Source organism: Perognathus longimembris, chromosome 3 (genome assembly GCF_023159225.1).
Source record: "Perognathus longimembris pacificus isolate PPM17 chromosome 3, ASM2315922v1, whole genome shotgun sequence".
Classification (NCBI taxonomy): domain Eukaryota; kingdom Metazoa; phylum Chordata; class Mammalia; order Rodentia; family Heteromyidae; genus Perognathus; species Perognathus longimembris.
Window position 1 is genome coordinate 75,725,876 of NC_063163.1, and position 18,577 is coordinate 75,744,452.

Genomic DNA, 18,577 nt, shown 5'->3' on the forward strand with positions numbered 1-18,577 from the left:
GCTGGAGGAGGGGGTGAGGGGGAGGGAAGGACCCTTCGTTAGTGCCTGAGACACAGTAGGTGCGCAGTAAATGCTGACTGACCTTCCTCCCCACTAGGTCTCAGGTGATAGGAGAGGTGCCTGTCTCTTTAAATTATGCAAATTAACTGCAGGTGGTGGGGGTGACTATAGTGTGGCAGAGCAAGATTTTAAAAAGGATGGAGGGGGTGGAGAGCATCTTCTCTGGCTCAGCCAATCAGAGCGTGGGACTGGTGAAGCCGGCTGTCTGGATGATCCAATGGTGGGCGGCGCCGACCCAAAGCCCGCCCACGCCCCGCCATCGAGGGGGCGGGGCTTTGCAGGCCACGCCCGGGGCGGGGCCTGCGCTGGGGCGGCTGTGGGAGGCCGGGGCGTTGTGTCAGCGTCGGAGCCGCAGGTGGCGGCTCGGGGCTCGGTCGGGCTGGGAGGTGAGTTGTCTCCGAGGTCCCGCGGCACGGTGGGCGGCGACCTGCGGCTCCCGCCACGCGCGTGGAGCGCTCGGGGGTTGGCAGGCACGGGGCCGGGGGCTCCGCGGCGGGGACCCCAGACCCCGCCTCTCCCCGGGGATCCGCGGCCCGCGGCGGCCGAGTCCCGGGTTCCTCCCAAATCCTTTATGCTAAGCCCGGATGCCCCCCACAGCAGGTGCGCAGGCCCAGACCGAGCCCGCGGCACCTGGGGTCCCCGGCGCCTCACACTGGCTCTGGGGCGGCGAGGCCGGGCTACGCGAGGCCAAGGCGGGGCCGCGCGTGGGGGCCCGGGTGGGCGGTGGCCGGGGGCGCCGGGGACTCCGCAGCCCCCCTGGGATGGGCTGGCGGCATCTGATCCGGGGATGGAAATATACGGAGGCAAAATCGGGATGTCGGAGGAGGCTGCGAGCAGGTGCGGAGGAGGCCGCGGCGGCGAGGCCTGGGCGCGGCCCACTCCTCCTCACCCCATTACCTACCTCGGTTTCCCCCCGCCGGGCCCGAGCGCCCAGCCCGGAGCCACAAGCCTCCCTGGTGGCCTTGGGCCCTGACAGCCCCACCGGCAGCCTGTTTCTTCAGCTGGGAGCTGACCCCTGCGTCCCACAGATTCTCAGCCCAACACCCCTGCCCCCTTTTCTTGCGTGATGGTGATTTGACTCTTACTTAGGATGGGCGTGTCTGGGGCCAAGAGCCCCACTTGCTCAGAGCCTCAGTTTACCTGGCTATGCAATGGGTTCCCCGTCTCACTTAATTTACTGAGAGGGCCAGGCCTGCCCAAGTGAAACCTGGCCCAGAGGCATTGGTGGCCCTGGTCTCACCGGCGGGGCCACCCGGGTTACACCCTGACCCACATTCCATCACCCACACAGGGGCCAGCTGGGCGCTGGATGGGACCTTGGAAGGGGCAGCAAAGGAGGTGCCTGCTGCCTGGAGCCCTGGTACAGTGTGGGCAGAGGGAGACTAATACCCTTCGATTAGATGGTCTGACTGGATGGTTGTGGCTTTACCCTCCGGGCCTGGGGCCTCCCCCTCCCTCCTGGGGGGTGCACAGACATGCTCATTAGGGTATTAATTATAATATTGCTGCTTGATAATGGGGTCATGGCTGACCAGGAAGCAGGAGAACTAAGCCAGAGGCTGAATCTCCAACAGCTGGCAAAGCCGGGCGCACAATTGGCACTGCATGGATGCTCACTGCAGAATGCTAGGAAGACTGAAGGACAGTCCTGAGAAGGTCCTGAGTGCCAAGTCACCACATGACCTTGGCACAGGCCTCAGTTTCCCCATGCCCACTGGGACAAGTGGCCTGTTCTGTTTCATAGGAGCCTGGAAGCCCTGAGCGGTTGAGAGTGGCTCAAGGTCGCTCAGCAAGATCTTAGGTGCTCTGGACACCCCGTTCCAGGTGGGACCTCAGGCCCTGCCATGTGCTGACTCAGTTCTACCAGGCTGGCAGTCTGCTGTGTGATCTCAGGCCCCTGCCAACCTGCTGTCTCGGGGCTTGAATCTGGCCTGATGGCTGCCACAATGATGTTTTCACCCACTTGGGCTGGAAAAGAAGGGCTCATGCTTGATGTTCAAGGGCATCCTGGTGCCAGTGCCCCGGTCTAAATAGTTTTGCGTTTGTCATGGAGGAATATCTCTACAAAGCACAAAGCCAGCCCCTCTCAGCCTCAGTTTTCCCCATAGTTCCAGCATCGCTGGCCACGTGGGGTGTAGTGGCAGGGTGGGTGGGGGCCAGGGATGTGTGTGGATAAAGGACTGTCATTTCACATTTCACAACCATAGTCCTGATGATTATCCATCTTCAATGCCGGCCCCCAGAGGGGCCTGGGGATAGACCTCAGTTTCCCCTTGGCCTTCCTGTGGCCCTGAGAGCCTCAGGAGCCAGCTGGGTGAGTGGGAGGGAGGAGAGGTGGCGGTTGGTGACGGTGGGTGGGGTGAGTTTCCTGTTCCCCACATGTGCCCCTGGAGACGGAAGTCACCAGGGCCAGTGGCCATCTCCAAGCCTGCTCTGTGCCTCGGAGCCCCAGCCCATGTGGTGCCCGCTGGTGAGTCCCAGCCTCGTCCAGGAGTCCCCACAGCCCCTCAGACCAGAAAACAGCCCTGAGCTGGCAGTTTCCATTAGGACACAGAGCAGATGTGACTTCCTGGGCCAGGCCAGCTGTGTCTTCTTGGCTCTGCCCATGCCTCTGGGGTGCCTCTGGGAGGTGGCACACATTAGGGACCCTGGGGACCTGAGGACCCAGGGCTGCATGCTGTGGTGGCTCTGAATAGGATGTTATGGCAGCTGGGCCAGATCCTCATCCGGAGAGGCTGAGGGCTGATGTGGCCATGCCTTCTCGGTTTCCTCACCTGCGAGGTGGCCATGGCAGGGCTGGGGTGGCTTTGCCTGGTGCTCAGGGTACAGTCTTAGTGGGGACACACAAGAGGCACCCTGGTTTCTGGGGAACTCTGCCTGGTGGTGGGAGCCACACATCTGGGGCACATTTTCCTGTGCTCCACAAGGTGGCTGCCACTGGCCTCTGTGCCTCTGAGCACTGGAACTGCCTGGCAGGAGCCAGGGGCTGTTGTTTCATTTTGCCTGGTTTGAAATCAAGCCTCTGCCCTGGGGTGTCCAGCAGGGATGTAAAAGAGTCTGCACAGTCAGGTGACCCAACCCAGGCGGTGAGCTAAGGGGACTTGAGCTCTGTTCTCAGCCTGGCACCCCCCCCCCCCAACGCCCTCACGGCTTCCTTGGGGGCTTTGGGCATTGTAAAGGCCCCAGCATTGCCTGGCATGGGGTAATGGTTAGGTACATTTTCTAGATTAAACTCCTGTTCATGCTTGAAAACCCCAGCTGCCATATCTACGCCTTCAACATGGGCTTCCCCAGCTTTTGAACCTCCAATCCGCCCATCTGTGACCACCCACAACAGGTGAAGGGTGGATTTCTGTCCAGCTCTCTCAAGTAGGTAAACTGAGGTGTGGAGCAGCAGCCTGGCCCAAGCCCCCATTCAGTCCTTTCTTCATGGGGCTCAAGGAGTGTCTTCATTCTGTGGTCACTGGCCCCTGCCACCACTACCACCTCCATCTTTCAGGCTCCCAGCTGCTGTTGAGCTGCCTGAGGCCATAAATAATGCATGAGGCTGAGGGCTCCAATGACAGCCCAGCCTCCACAGTGGCCTGGTGCTGCCCTCCCCCCCCTCCTCTTCCCCTGCCCAGGGAGGCCTTGACACCTGCTTGGGGCTTCTGCCCTGTTTTGCAGATGGGGAAAGTGAGGCACAGAGCTGGACAGTGATGCATAACCAGGTGAACGTGGCTTAGGGCTAACCAGCTGGGCCCTATCCCAGGAAGGTGCCGGTGGCATGCCTGGGGGGGTTGGTTCAGCAGTCGGGGGCTCATAGGACATGGGACCCCCTCCTCCTTGTACCTGCCCTACCTGGCTTGCTTCTCTCACCAGTTCCTCTGCCTATAGGAGCCATCCAGGGTGTGGCTGAGTTCTGAGGGCCTGCTCGGCTGTTCAGGGCGTGTTCTCTTTCCACACACTGCTGTGTGACCTGGCAAGTAGCAGTGTCCCCTCTGAGCAGGAGACTCAGATTCTCCACCTGTGAACTGACCCAGCACTTGTGCAGCCCCTGCTCAGGAATTCCTCTGTATACTTAAGAGCCCTATGTGCCAGGCTGCCTCCACCAGTTTGGATTTCCTTAGTCTCTGGGTTGTCATCTAGTTCAGTATCCAATCCTGTCCCCTAGATGAGGGCTCAGGACATGGCTGGCCTCACAGTTCCTCCTCCCCCATGGCTGCCCAGCTGCATGGGTATAACTCATGGCTCCACCTTATTCTTTCCAGACACTGGGTGGGACCTGCAGGGGCCTCCACATTGCCAGCTGCCACCAGGATGTCATATTTCGGGGAGCATTTTTGGGTAAGGCCCATTTTCCACATTGATTCTGGCAGGGTTTTCTGGCCTAAGGACTTGGGTGGAGGTGGGTGGATGGAGTGCCTGTGGGCAGGGTTCGAGCAGGGGTCAGTCTGAAGGGGACGGGACAGAACTCGGAGACTTGGCAACCCTGGGTAAGGATGCCAGACCTTACACTGCCAGAAACAGAGGCTAGTGACACTCCATGGTCTGCAAGTTCTACAAAGAAAAGAGTCAAAATCCAAACCTGGGCCTGGCTGAGCTTCCAAGACCAGGGTCAAACCAGCAATATGTTTCCACCTCCTTCCTGCCCCCGACAGCTGGGTGTTTCCTTGGCTTGATCCACACAGCCCCTGCAGCTCCACGCAAACCAAGCTAGGGACCCCTGCCACAGCCCAGAAGGGGTGAGCACAACACATGTGTTCCACCCCCTACCCACCCACCTGTTCATCTACCCCCCCCCACCCACTCACTCATTCGTCCGCCCACCCATCTATCCACTCACCTGTTCATCCACCCATCCACCCACCTACCTGTTCCTCCTCCCATCCACTCACCCATTCATCCACCTACACATATACCCACCTATTCATCTACCCACCTACCCATCCATCCGTCTACCTGCCCATCATCCATCTGTCCACTTGTCCATCCACCCATCAGCCCACCCTCATAGCTGCCCACCCCCTGCCCTGTTCTCTGAAAGCCCTACCCTAAAAAGGAGCTTCTGGCTGGGGGGTGGAGGGCCAGCCTGACTCCCCACCCTGAGAAGTAAGGCATCCCTGGAGCGGCTGGGTGGCTGGCCTCCGCTGGCAGCTCTGCAGTGAAGGCTGAGTTCCTGGCATGTAGGGACAGTATTCCAGGAAGAGGATGAGGCTGAGCAGCAGCCTGGAGGGGTGGAAGGTCCAGGTGAGGACTCATGCTCCAGGACCAGGCTGATGATGAGGGGCCCCACGCCATAGTAGTGGCAGTCCAGGCTTAGGGGAGGAGGGCAGAAAGCCCCTTCCTCAGCTGCAGGCCTGAGTAAAGCACTGGAAAGAGGGAGCCTGTTGCTAGGCAACCAGTTTGTTGCCCCTAGCAACAAACCTGCTTTCCTCCCCAGCTGGAGCTCCTCTCACTGGCTCCCCTAGTTTTCTTAAAGGGATAGTATCCCTTGCTACTTGGGGTGTCTGACCTATGCCCCCTTCCCAAGGGTCAGGCTCCCCATCCTGACCTCTGAATGGTTGTGACCCTCGTTGAGGGGCTGAGTTTTTCTGGGGTTCTGTTAGCACCTCTATGTAAGGTGTGGGCTGCTGATGGATCAAATGTCACCCCCGTACCTACACATACTGTCAGTTATTTTTAATTGCACAAGGCACAAAAGCTGACTGTGGAAAACAGATGAGCAAGGAGAAAATAGAAACCACCTCTGACTCCCACCAGAGATGCTGAGCCTGGGTGCTGCACCCTGGGGCCAGGCTGCTGACTGGAAGTGTCTCTGGTCAGGCAGCCTTGTCAACCCTAACCCTCACCCCCTACCTGCCCTGTCCATGCCAGAAACATCCCAGGAGTTCTTTTAACTGGCTGTGTGTTCCTGGAGCCTCACCGACATGTCCTGCATTGCCAAGCCTTCCTGACCACCTAGGGCACCCCAGCCCTGTGGCCAGGGTGGGCACTGGGGAGCTGTGGGGAAGTGGACAGGGGAGTGGTTGGACCATGGTGTGGGAAGGCCTCTGCGTGGTGCTGGGGCCAGCCCAGAGTCCAGAGGCCCCTCTCATGACCCTGGGTTGCCAACCTACCCCAAGGAAGGCACACACACATGCAGGTCTGGGAAATGGGCCAGGAGCTGACTCTGAGTCAACCCAGCTGCTGGCCTGGGTGGCCGTGCCTGGTGCAGCTTCCCAGAGGATCCCGGGCCGGCCTGCAGCACCCCTATTCAGTAACCACTGGCCCAGCCTGTCTTACCCAGAAGCCCCTGCATCCACACCCTGCCACACACAATACCCCAGTCCTCCAGGCACTGAGGGCTGTCTTGCCCCACCAGGTAATGTCACCAACCCAAGGCAGCTCAGTGGCTCTGAGGGACCCTGAACACATGGGCTTTGGGAGTTCAACCCTAAGCATGGCTGAGGGAGAAGGTCCCTGGGGAAAGTGACAGGCACCTCCCTGCAACCTCAGGGACTTGGCAGTGACTGGCTGGTCAGCCAGTATGTGGCAGGGAACAGCTCATGGGGGCAGGGGGGAGGAGAGGATAAGGATAAGGATTACAGCAGCTGGTGCACAGTTGGACGCCATGGATGGTTCTAGAGTGAGGGGTGACTACTAGGTGATTGAGGTTTGAGGCTGATCTGGGGTTCTGAGGGTCCTGGCTTTGATTTCTCCATTTCTGCAGCAAGAGGGGGTTACCTACAAGTGGGTTTGGTCTTTGGCCTTTGACCCTGCAGAGAACTGGATGGTGAACTGGTGGATTGTCGGGAAATGGAGAAAGGGCTACCAGAGGGTCCCAGGCAGTGGTTTGTGTTAGGAATTAACACAGGATAGGAGCAGTGTGGGATGGAGCCAGAGCCTACCAAGCAGGAGATCCTGGGCCCCTTCCCAGCATGGAGGAAATTTAAAAGCACAGCTCTGGTGGGACTCAGGTGCCCATCCCAGCAAACCCTTTGTGATGACATCCAAATAAGGAGCCGCTAAATGTTCAGAGAGGCACAGAGGCTTTCCCAGGTCACACAACTCAGCCCTGGTCCCTCATGGGGAAGGGACAGAAGTTGGAGGACTGGAATTTTGCTTAAGGCCCCACTAGCACTGGCAGAAATGTTTGTTCATTAACAAACTCAAAAGCTTCAGTGTTCTGCACTTGATCATGTGCTGGGTTTTGCTGGGTCTTGAGGAAACTCAAACCCAGATCATATTCTGGGCTCTGAGAGGAAGTTTTCCCATTGGAAATGACAGTGGCTTACAAAAGCGAATAATCGTGGGGTATGTGGCTTTCAGGATTGGTTTGATCCAGCAACCTGACTAAACACACACACACATTATTCTGACTTTTTTGGTTCAACATCTTTCCAAGCTTCATAGTACACACACACACACACACACACACACACACACACACACACACACACACACACACCATGTTGGAAAGGAACCCAGGACCTGGAACATTCTAGACAAGCAGTCTGCCCTCCAGGGCCTGGAACATTCTAGACATGCAGTCTGCCTTACAGCTGTCCACTGGCATCTACTATCTCCACACAGTTCCTTCTCTCTGCAAGATAGATTATCAGACAGGCAAATAGAGGCAGAGACAGAGACACAAAAAAAGGATAAGCAGGGCAAATGAGACCAGGCTCCCTCTCCAAACTTCTCTCTGATTGGACGCACTTAAACCTTGTCAGCCAATCTCTCTTGGCCACACAAGAAATGTGGTATGTTGTTTGGCTCAGGTCTGGGTCAATCCCTACAGCCAAGAAACAGACTTGTGCTGGTTGGCTCTGCCTTGTCTCTGTTGTTAGGCAACCTGGAAACTGTCTTTTCCCCTTCTTAGTCTGTACCCCATTTTCTACAGGGTGAGAAAAACCATGGCTTTGAGGTCCTGTACCACAGTGTGAAGCAGGGCCCTATCTCCACCAAAGAGCTAGCTGACTTCATCCGGGAGAGGTGAGGCCCTGAGCCCTACCCACCATGTGGCCACTCCCACCCCAGGCCGTGCCACAACATGGGCCTGTCCCAGGCCTGCAGCTCCACCACTCAAGGTCATCCCCCCTTTATCTGGCCAAATTCCTGGGCCTTCAGGAACTAGAGGGGTGCTTGATCCTGTGGACCCCTTAGCCTCCCTTAAACAGTCACCTGGCTTGGGGGCCTCATTGCCATCAGCCCAAACATCTGTCTCTGGGAGGATTTAGACTCCACATCCTCCTGGACAAATACACACACTGAGCCAGGTGTGATGGGCCGCCTCTGGCCCTATAGTCCAGGATGAAAAAACAGAGAGGTCTGAAGTGCTAGGACAACCTGTCCTGCACAGCCAGGCCCTGTCTCAAGAATATATTGGCTTTTGCCAACTTGTGGCAGCTGTACAGTGTATTAAGGGAAAATGGCATTTGAAGTGGTGAAACGGAGGCCTGGGCTGGTTTATCTCATAAAGTATCTGAAAAGTACCCTCTCCCACCAGGGCCACCGTGGAGGAGGCTTACTCCAAGGCCATGGCGAAACTCTCCAAACTGGCCAGCAATGGGACCCCCATGGGGTGAGTGAGGCCAGTCACCCCGGTGGCCAAGATCCTGGGGCCTTGAGAGTCCTCCTAGGGTGGACATTGCTTCACTCTGTGACCACCACCAGCCCCACCAATGGGAAGTGGAGCCCTTTCCTGAGCTGAGCTGTGCTGGGGAAAACACTATCTGGCCAGAGGTGGCTCAGGTTCTGCAAACCCACACCTTAGTAAGAAGGAGTCTGCATGAGGGGTCTTGAGAGTTAGACCAGGCAGGGCTGGTGCAAAGGGCCGGGGCAGCCACCTCCTGATGTGTTTAAGGCTGAGGCTAAGGGGGTAGCAATGGCATTGGAAGGGTGGAAATGGAGGTGGTGACTCTGTCCCCAGGACTTTCGCCCCACTCTGGGAGGTCTTCAGAGTCTCCTCTGACAAGCTGGCGCTGTGCCACCTGGAGCTGACGCGGAAACTGCAGGACCTCATCAAGGATGTACTCCGGTATGGCGAGGAGCAGCTCAAATCCCACAAGAAGGTGCGTGTTTGGGGCACCCAGCCCACTGCACATCCCCAGTTCCCCAGGCTGCAGGTGACCCAGACCTGGGAAACCATACAACAGGGGCACGGGCTGGGAGGAGCCCAGCACAGGGGAGGCTGGGTTCCCTCCTCACCATAGAAAAGGAAAATTCCCAGCCAGAAGTAGCGTTGTGGCTCAAGTAGCAGAGTGCTAGCTTGAACAAAAGGAAGCCAGGAACAGTGCTCAGGCCCTGAATTCAAGTCCCAGGATTAGCCAAAAAAAAAAAAAAAGAAAAAAAAGAAAAGGAAAATTCCAGCCCGACATCTAAGGGTTTTTGCATTGTCTGGGCTCTGCCAAAAAAAAGCGATTTCATGAGGCAAGGTGGGGTGCTATGGATGAGGGACTTGGGGCCAAACCCCAGTCCTCCTGCACTGTCCAGACATTGGAGCTACAGACAGAATCCTGAACATGCCTAGACCCCTATAGATGCAGAATCTTGGGGTACCTTCCTGGGAGCCTCCACATTTGATTCACAATTGGAGCTCAAAGTGCTGTGCTTGTGGGCAGAATTCTAGAATCTGTAATTTCTATTTTTGTCTAAAACCTCCGATGCATGTTCATTGCCTGAGGTTCTGGGGGGAACCTAGCCCTCGGGTGCTGGGCAAGTGCCCAGCACGGAGCTGCACCTTCTGGCCCTGAATATTATGGATGGGAGACATGCCCAGGAAATGAGGGGAGGGCTAGGCCCCGCACTGCAGCGTCGGGCGCCATGGCACCGCTGCGCTCCACCCACAGTGCAAGGAGGAAGTGCTGGGCACCCTGGACGCCGTGCACGTGCTGGCGGGGGTCAGCCAGCTCCTGCCCAAGTGTCGCGAGAACTACCTGAGCCGCTGCATGGACCAGGAGCGCCTGCGCCGTGAGAGCACCAGTCAGAAGGAGATGGACAAGGTGGGACCTGGGCATGTGCGGGTGTGTGTGTGTGTGTGTGTGTGTGCGTGTGTGCGTGCGCACACGGGCACACAGTATGAGTCGCCTGCCAGGCGGTGGTGACCCAACAAAGGAGCCACCCAAGGTCTCCTGCATGCCTCTCCTCTGGGTCCTTCCCAGGCAGAAGCCAAAACCAAGAAGGCGGCCGAAGGCCTGCGGCGCTCTGTGGAGAAGTACAACTCGGCCCGGACAGACTTTGAGCACAAGATGTTGGACTCCGCCGTGGTGAGAGCCAGGTTCTCCATCCACCCGCGTGTACAAAATGCAGATGAGGACTCAAATTCTGTTCAAGAAGTGCAAGTCTTCATTTAAGCTGACAGGAGGTGTAGGGCCAATGGACTGGAAAGATGTGTGGTGGGTGGGGAAGTTCCCAGGCGTGGCTAGATCTGGGCCTTCAGGAGAGGTGGGCAGGAAATCATGTCAGGGCCTCTGTGGTCTTTTCTTCCCCGGGACATCACTCCCAGGCAGACAGCAGACACGCCCTTGCTTGTGCAGGCAGAGTGGCCCAACTCTCTATTTTTGGTGGCAGTGGTTGAGGTTTGAACTCAGACCTTAAGCTTGATTCACAGGCTCCCTACTGCCTGAGAAGCCACGCCTCCAGCCGCCTCCTAATTTGCATACAGCCCACTCATTGGCTCGGGATTGAACGTGGCTTCAGGTAGGTTGGGTGTGGTCACGTGATCATCCACAGGGCCTGTCTTTCCCTTTGCCCCTCCCTCCTGCTGCAGCGCTTCCAAGCCTTGGAGGAGACGCACCTACGGCACATGAAGGCGCTATTGGGCTCCTACGCACACTCGGTGGAGGACACGCATGTGCAGATTGGGCAGGTGAGGACCCAGAACAGGTGAGGACAGGACCAGGAGAGGGCCGAGGGTAGTAAAGGCCGAGAACTGGTGAGAGCCTCAGGCAGGTGAGACGGATGGGCTGGCATGGTCCTCTTGTCACCAGGCTGCCTCTTCCCAGGTGCATGAGGAGTTCAAGCAGAACATCGAGAACATCAGCGTGGAGATTCTGCTCCGGACATTTGCGGAGAGCAAGGGCACTGGCCGGGAGAAGCCAGGTGAGTCTGGGGCTGCTTGGCAATGGGGTACAGGACTGGGCTGGCCCTCGCAGTTCCCGGCCTCCAGCCTATACATCTGCATCTGTGTGGAAATTTGTGATACTCAGCTCCCAGTGGGGCCTTGAGAACCAGGCTCAGCTGTGCACACAGCACTGCCTGACAGCCACTGAAGGCTGTGGAGCAGAGAAACTTGAAGGTGTCCAGCATTGGGGGAGAGGAAAGGAGGGGGGGGGTTGAGTCAGGCCTGGTTTTGTCTTTGATTCCTCACCTCCTGGGTGACCTTGGACCAGTCAGTGTCTTAACTTCTCCAAGCCTCAGTTTTCTCATCTGAAAAGTGGGGTTGATAGTAACATTCAGTGACTATACAATGTGTGCTGGCACACAGCAGGCACTAAATCTGGGTGAAGCTATCCAGACCCCAAGTCTAAAGTCAGCCAGGGAGGCCTATCCTTTTATTCCTTTGGTCTTTGGTCCCCAAGTCCCTGTTTCTGCTCACAAACCCTCCATGGCTCCCAAGGTCCTGGCTGGGTCCTGGCTGCTTGACTTGGCTCTGCCAGGCCCAACCTCCAGCCAGCTCAGACCCAAGGCAGACCAGACCAGAACTGCTACACAAATGAAACTGGCTGACCTGCCCCAGCCGGCCACTCATGACCACCTCCAGCTTTCCCTCATTACCTGATGGTCCTCAGATTGTGTGCCTGGTTGTAGCCATGCCCTGCTGGCCTTGTGGCTCTGTCCAGCCTCAGGCATGTCTCTGTCTGTCTCTCCCCATCTCAGGGCCTCTGGACTTCGAGGCGTATAGTGCAGCTGCCCTGCAGGAAGGCAAGTAGGTCTGGGCTGGGTGTCCAGGCCAGACCGCTAGGTGGGTGGGTGGGGGGGTGGCAGGCCTGATTTGGGTGGAAGGGATTGAGGCTCAGCTACTGCTTATGTCCCTCCAGCAATGAAGCGTCTGCGGGGAGCCAAGGCTTTCCGCCTCCCTGGACTCAGCCGGCGGGAGCGGGAGCTGCCTGCGGCTGTGTGAGCGAGCTGCCCCAAACCCTACATTGCCCAGGCACCCCAGGACCCTTTCTTTACTCTGCCCAGGTCACCCCTGGATGCTCCTCCAGGGGTTCCCTGCAGCACCCCTGCCCATACTAGTCTAGACCTGTCCCTCCCTTTACCAAAGCTCAGCCAGGAGTTCCCAGCCCTGGGTAGCCAGCAATACCAGCTCCTGAATCCCACCTCCCCAGGCTAGCCTTCCCCACCCTCCACCCCTGCTCAGCTTGTTCACCCCCCCCCATCCTGAACACCTCTCCCAAGGGATCCACTTTGAGACCTTGCAGGTCTGTGTGGCTGTGGGCTGACAAATGTGTCTTCCTGTCCCAGAGACTTCCTGGAGCCGGACTCAGGGGTGTGTGCTGGGGGCGTGGCCTCTATGTGGTATGGGGCAGGGCCTTCTAGTGTGGGTGAGGCCTACCTGCTGTGGATGGGGCTTGTAGTTGGGCATGGCATCTTGGTGGTACAGGGTGGGGCCTTGTGCTGGGGGGTGGGAGAGTGGCTTGATCTCATTTGGCCTCTACTTTCAGAGTCAGGAGCTGGTGGGCACTAGGTAGCTGGAGCTTGGGGCTGGGTTCAAATCTCACTTTGGCTGCAGATTTCCTGGCCCAAATGGAGGGATTGGCAGCCCCTGGGATCCTCAGTTTTGCCTATTAGCAGGGGAAGATGCTTTCTGCTTTATGGTCCAAATCAAGATCTGGGGGTGAGGTGGAGAAATTATTAATGGGGAAACTGAGTCTCCATTTCCACTAGATGTGTCCAGAGGTTGATGAAGAGGGGTTCACTGTCCGGCCTGATGTGACCCAGACCAATATCCTCTGCAGGGTGGAGCCTGATTGGTGTGTCAAGGACAAAGCCCTGTCCACCTCATGTCCATCCGGGCAGGTCCAATGCAAGCATTGGCCCTGCAGGGTTAGGGCCAGGCAATAGAGGCCAGGGGAGAGGACTACCCCAATAGAGAACCAGCGGCCTTCCTGAAGGAGAGCCACTGTGGTGGGGCTTAGCAGCTGAATAGGAGTTTGCCACTTAGCCAGGCACTGGGAGGGGGGTGTGGGACTGGGCAGGACCTTGTTCTAGGAATGTCATTGGGGTGAGTGGTGGACGCCCACATGCTGTCTGCTCGCTCCTTGACCGCCACCTACGCACGGCCGAGCCTTCTCGCTTCTCGTCCAGCGACTCAGACTTTGATGATGAGGAGCCCCGCAAGTTCTACGTGCACATCAAGCCCGCCCCCGCCAGGGCCCCTACCTGCAGCTCTGAGGCCTCCGTGGCACAGCTCAGGGCCACAGCCGGCAGCCTCATCCTTCCTCCCGGCCCTGGGGTGAGGTGTGGGAGGAGAACCTTCGGTGGGCACCAGGGCTGGCTGGATGTAGCCCGGCCTGACCCTGTCACATTTGTCCACAGGGCACCATGAAGCGCCACTCTTCGCGTGAGTGTCTTGGTTTGGGAAGGGTGAAAAACGGGAGCTGGGCCTGGGTGGACAGGATGCGCATTCGAACCCAGCTTTGCTGGGACTTGGCGCAGGCTCCTGCAGCCCTCTGACCCTCCACCTCCTCTTTGCACACTGGGTTGTTATTGAGAGTGGAACATCAGGGGACGGGAGTGGCTGGGGCAGGAAAGGAGCCATGTTGAGGTTGGCTCAGTGGGGGTTGACCAGGCCCAGCCCTGGTCCCTGACTGAGCAGTGGGGAGCATGGCCAGTGGGTAACATGTGGGCTCCCGGGGTCTCTCCGACAGGGGATGCTGCTGGCAAACCCCAGAGGCCCCGGTCGGCCCCCAGGACCAGCAGGTGGGTTCCTGCCCGGCCCCACATCTCATCCACTGCTCTCTACCCTTGCCTAGTTGAGACAGTGTTGTTTTAGGGGGAGACCACATTGCCTTTCACGTGATAGACATTTGTGAAGTCCTGCAGGTACCTGTGCTGGACCAGGCCTGCAGGTCTGGAATCAAGATAGGTCTTCTTCTTCCTCCCAACTTGTTTTAAGAATTGCAGGAAAATGAAAGTGTCCTCCAAGCCCCACAGAGACTGAAGCCAGCAGATGAGGGGCAGGGGACCCCCCCCAGGGGGGCCTTACAGAGGGGTGGCTCCAGCCCTCTGAAGAAGAAGGGGACAGAAGGAATAGAGCTCCAGACAGGGAACAGCATGCACAAAGGCTCTGTGGTAGTCAGAGCAAGGATTAGAGCCCGCCCCTTTTGTCCTCATGGTCCCAGCTGTACAGAGAAGCTGCCTTCCTCATCTGATGAGCAGGTATCCAAGAGCCTCTTTGGGCCACCTCTGGAGTCAGCCTTGGACCACGAAGATTTCACTGGTGATTGGGAGTAGGATTGGGGTTGGGTGGGCCAAGGGTGGTCAGTGCCTTGGCTGGCGTGGTCTGAGCTGGCACCTCCCTCCCCCTCCCCCAGGCTCCAGCAGCCTTGGCTTCACTTCCAGCCCCTCCCCATTCTCCTCCTCCTCCCCCGAGAACGTGGAGGACTCCGGCCTGGACTCTCCCTCGCATGCTGCACCTGGCCCCTCCCCAGAGTCCTGGGTCCCCCGCCCGGGCACCCCGCAGAGCCCGTCCAGCTGCAGGGCACAGCCCCCAGAATCCAGGGGGACCTGGAACCTGCCCCGGCCGGACTCCCCACAGCCCCTCGTGCCATCGCCGGGCGCCTGGGGGCTGGAGGCTGCAGGAGGTGAGGCCAGCAAAGGCCTGGGGTTGGGGAGCCCTTGGGGTTGTGGGTGTAAGCATGGTCAGGGTGGCTGCAAGGCTGAAGGGCATGTGGGAGGCGCAAGCAGCCCATGCAAAGGCCCTGGGCAGGGGCACATGGGCCTGTCTGAAGAGCTAGGAGGTGGGCAGGGGCTGGAAATGAGGGGAAGCTGGCAGAGGCTGGGTGAGGGGCAAGGTGATTGTGGGGCTTAGTCTCACACTCCTCTAGGTGGACTGGGAGCTCCTGGAGGGCTGGAAGTGGGTGAGGGACAGGGCTTGGTTTGTGGGTCCCACTTCCTCTGGCAGTTTGGGAGGGCAGGGGGAAGTGAGGCAGGCAGAGGAGGAACCAGGGCCTGGTGGAGGTCTCTGGGGGACCGTGGGCAGGAGGAGGAGGGACCAGGTACCCAGTTTGCAAAGGTGGGCACAGATGCAGGGGTTACAGGGGTGCCTTCTTGGTCCCCTAGGACAGGAAGGAATCCTGTATCCATCCCCTGTGCCTGCCCCCAGCCTCCCCTGTGTGTGTGGGGGGGGGCAGTCACAGACATTGGGCCCCTGGGTCTTCTCTAGTTTGGGGTGCAGCCCCAAGCTGTAGCATCTCAGCCCCCCTTCTCTGTTCACCCCAGAGATGACCCCCAATGACTCTGTGGCCATGACCCGGAGAGCCCGCACACGGAAGGTGGCCTGTCCCATGGCCCGCAGCCAAGGAGACCTGGTGGGTATGGAGTGGGGGGAGGCAGGGTCCCCTCTGGTCACTGGTCACCACCACCTCTGCTCATCTTCACCTCTCTCCCCCAGGCCCGGTCTCTGAGCCCCTCCCCAGCCCCTCTGGGCTCCAACGTCACTGCAGAGCGGCCCAGCTTTGCCTTCCAGACAGGACATGGTGGGTGGGGATGCAGGATTGCCCGAAGGACTGGGCCAGACAGGTGGGGAGGGAGGAGTGTCTTTTTCGCCCTCCAGTCTGTGTGACTCCACTCCCCTCCTCCAGGCGTCTCCCGGGGCCCCAGCCCTGTGGTGCTGGGCTCCCAGGACACCCTGCCAGTGGCCACCGCCTTCACCGAGTATGTCCACGCCTACTTCTGCGGCCACAGCCCCAGGTGAGGAAAGGCCAAGGGCCCAGTGCGTGTGCGGGCAGATGCGGGACCAGCAGGCGGGCTGGGAGTCCTTGGAGCCGGGGTAGGCGCGCTGGGAGACCTCGGGCTCCGCACGGAAAGGGACAGGGCAGAAGTCCTGCCCCGGCAAGGGGGCTGGAGAGTGCTGAGCCCCGGGGATCCACGGTCAGCAGGAAAGACCCCAAAACCAAACCACTAAGTGAAGAGCTGAAAACAACACAGAGACTTGTCTGTGTGCGCTCCCACAGCGAGGGCTGCGGGGAGCGAGGCTGGAAGAGGTGGCCCGCCCCGGGTGCCCAGGCTGGACTGCGGGGGGACCGGGCACCGGGCCCAGTTGAGAACCTAGTGCCAGGTCCGGTCTCCCCGTCCCCAGCTGCCTGGCTCGCGTGACCGGGGAGCTGACCATGACCTTCCCCGCGGGCATCGTGCGTGTGTTCAGCGGAACGCCGCCGCCGCCCGTGCTCAGCTTCCGGCTGGTGCACACGGCGCCCGTGGAGCAGTTCCAGCCCAACGCAGACCTGCTCTTCAGGTGGGAGCCTCCCACCGGGCGGGCGGGGCCGGGCTTTGGGGCGCTGGGGGCCCGGGGTCAGCAGTCCCCGTCCTCCGCAGTGACCCTTCCCAGAGCGACCCGGAGACCAAAGACTTCTGGCTCAACATGGCGGCGCTTACCGAGGCTCTGCAGCGCCAGGCCGAGCAGAACCCGGCCGCCTCCTACTACAACGTGGTGCTGCTACGCTACCAGGTGGGCCGAGGAGAGGATGGGGAGAGGCTGCGGGGCAGACTGTGAGAGCTGGAGGGTGGGCGTGGCTGGGAAGTAGCAGATGGCCTATGAGAGCTCGAGGAGTGGGGTAGGCGTGGCTGGAAGGTAGCCTGATGGCCAACGCGAGCCACTCCCGCCTCGAGTATGCAAAATAGAAGTTGAGGCCCCGTCCCTCCCCGGCTCAGAGGCGCACGTTCCACACTCCTGCCCTCTGCTGGAGGCGCGGCGCTGTGCGGTGCAGCCTCACCTGGGTGCCCAGCGGAGAAACCCCCAGGGGCTGCGTGCGGGGCTCCCTGCTGGGCTGGGCATGCCGGACAGGCTGTAATGGAACCCTCCCTGCAGTTCTCCCGCCCCGGCCCGCAGTCGGTGCCCCTGCAGCTCAGCGCACGTTGGCAGTGCGGGCCGGGCCTCACGCAGGTGCAGGTGGATTATGGCTACCGAGCAGGAGCCACGGCAGTGGCCACGCCACTCACCAATGTCCAGATCCTGCTGCCCGTGGCTGAGCCGGTGACCAACGTGCGCCTGCAGCCAGCCGCCACCTGGTGAGGCGGTGGTGGGGCCGAGGTGGAGCCTGGGAGGCAGGGTGGGGGATCTCACCCTGACAGCCGATCTCCTGCCAGGAGCCTGGAGGAGAAGCGGTTCGCCTGGAAGCTCCCCGATGTGTCAGAGGCAGGGGGTAAGGAGGGGTGAGGTGGGCTGGATGACGAGGGGTGAATCAGGGTGAGGCAGGTGTGTGAGGATGTGGAAGATCTGGGGAAGGCTCCCTGGTGGCAGCAAGTACAAAGGCCCTGTGGCCATGCTGCTCTGCAAGCCAGAGGCACAGGGTACAGAGCAGGAAGCTGGTGCCACAGGCCAGGCAGCCTGTGTGGGCACTCAGGAGAAGCCCATTATCCCCCTGCCGCCCCGCCCCCTCCCCAAAGCCAGTGTGGACACTGCTGACCCCAGGCTTCCCCAGGCTCTGGCCGTCTCTCTGCCAGCTGGGAACCCCTCTCCGGGCCCAGCGCCCCCAGTCCTGTGGCCGCACAGTTCACCAGCGAGGGGGCCACACTGTCGGGCGTGGACGTGCAGCTGGTAGGCAGCGGCTACCGCATGTCGCTGGTGAAGAGAAGGTTCGCTACAGGTACCAGGCCCGCCCTGAGCCCCAGAGTGGCCTGGGGTGAGAAACCCAGGCTAGTGGGCCCCTTAAGGAGGGGGGAGGAAGTGAGGTGGGGGCAGCTTCCCAGAGAAGAGGGGCTTGAAGAAAGCACCTTGCCCGCTACCTTCAGGCATGTACCTGGTGAACTGCTGACTCCCATCTGGCCCTGCTGGTCCTGGTGCTCACCTGCCATCCCCTCCTTCCCGATGTGGGGTCCTGGCCCCTGCCAAGCCCTGCCCTTCGTGAAGAGGAGCCCCTGGTGCCCAGCCTGGCTGAGCTGACCCCCACATGGGTCCTGGCCTTTTAATGTCCTCAATAAACAGTTTATTTTCTAACAATTGCTTTGTGACGGGTCCAGGTTGTGTTCTGTGTGGTGTCAGAGCAGGTAGGAAGTGGAGTGCAGGACTCGATTTCTCCCTGCATCTCCCCCAATCTTCAGTGCCCATCCTGTCCAGAGTTGGATGCAAGTCCCCCAGCCCCACAGGTTCAGAAGACATACAGGAAGTAGGGCAGCCCACAGGGGATTCCCAGTTTGGAAGAGTAGCCTAGGAGGAGCTGGTATTATGAAAGGGGCTTTGAGGTGTGAGTAGGAGTTTACAAATGGAAAAGAGCACTCGAGGTTGAATTATAAACTCCATGAAGCAGTTAGGTCTGGTTGTGAGAAGGGATCCTCTTCCTCATCTTGAAAACTTCTTATCCCTGGAAACCCCATCTTTTTTATGTGTGCT

General features: G+C 59.4%; 1 protein-coding gene across 3 annotated transcripts; it reads left to right on the forward strand.

The window, feature by feature from the left end:
• The first annotated feature begins 384 nt into the window (after window positions 1-384).
• Window positions 385-18,159, forward strand: Fcho1 (FCH and mu domain containing endocytic adaptor 1). Of its 3 annotated transcripts, XM_048342551.1 has the most exons (29): window positions 413-446; window positions 3,727-3,815; window positions 3,922-4,021; window positions 4,311-4,386; window positions 7,925-8,016; window positions 8,531-8,605; window positions 8,954-9,095; window positions 9,873-10,025; window positions 10,185-10,289; window positions 10,793-10,891; window positions 11,028-11,124; window positions 11,902-11,946; window positions 12,063-12,141; window positions 12,490-12,514; window positions 12,913-12,970; window positions 13,302-13,480; window positions 13,564-13,588; window positions 13,896-13,947; window positions 14,370-14,467; window positions 14,562-14,831; window positions 15,469-15,557; window positions 15,641-15,725; window positions 15,831-15,939; window positions 16,328-16,483; window positions 16,564-16,696; window positions 17,057-17,256; window positions 17,335-17,390; window positions 17,670-17,834; window positions 17,980-18,159. In XM_048342551.1, the coding sequence occupies exons 4-29, from the start codon at window positions 4,360-4,362 to the stop codon at window positions 18,000-18,002; spliced, it is 2,637 nt and encodes an 878-aa protein (XP_048198508.1). In that variant the 5' UTR covers window positions 413-446; window positions 3,727-3,815; window positions 3,922-4,021; window positions 4,311-4,359; the 3' UTR covers window positions 18,003-18,159. The 3 variants fall into 3 exon arrangements, with proteins under 3 accessions (XP_048198509.1, XP_048198508.1, XP_048198510.1); XM_048342552.1 differs by lacking the exons at window positions 3,727-3,815; window positions 3,922-4,021 and having other exon boundaries at window positions 385-446; XM_048342553.1 differs by lacking the exons at window positions 413-446; window positions 3,727-3,815; window positions 3,922-4,021; window positions 7,925-8,016 and having other exon boundaries at window positions 4,318-4,386.
• Window positions 18,160-18,577: the final 418 nt, after the last annotated feature.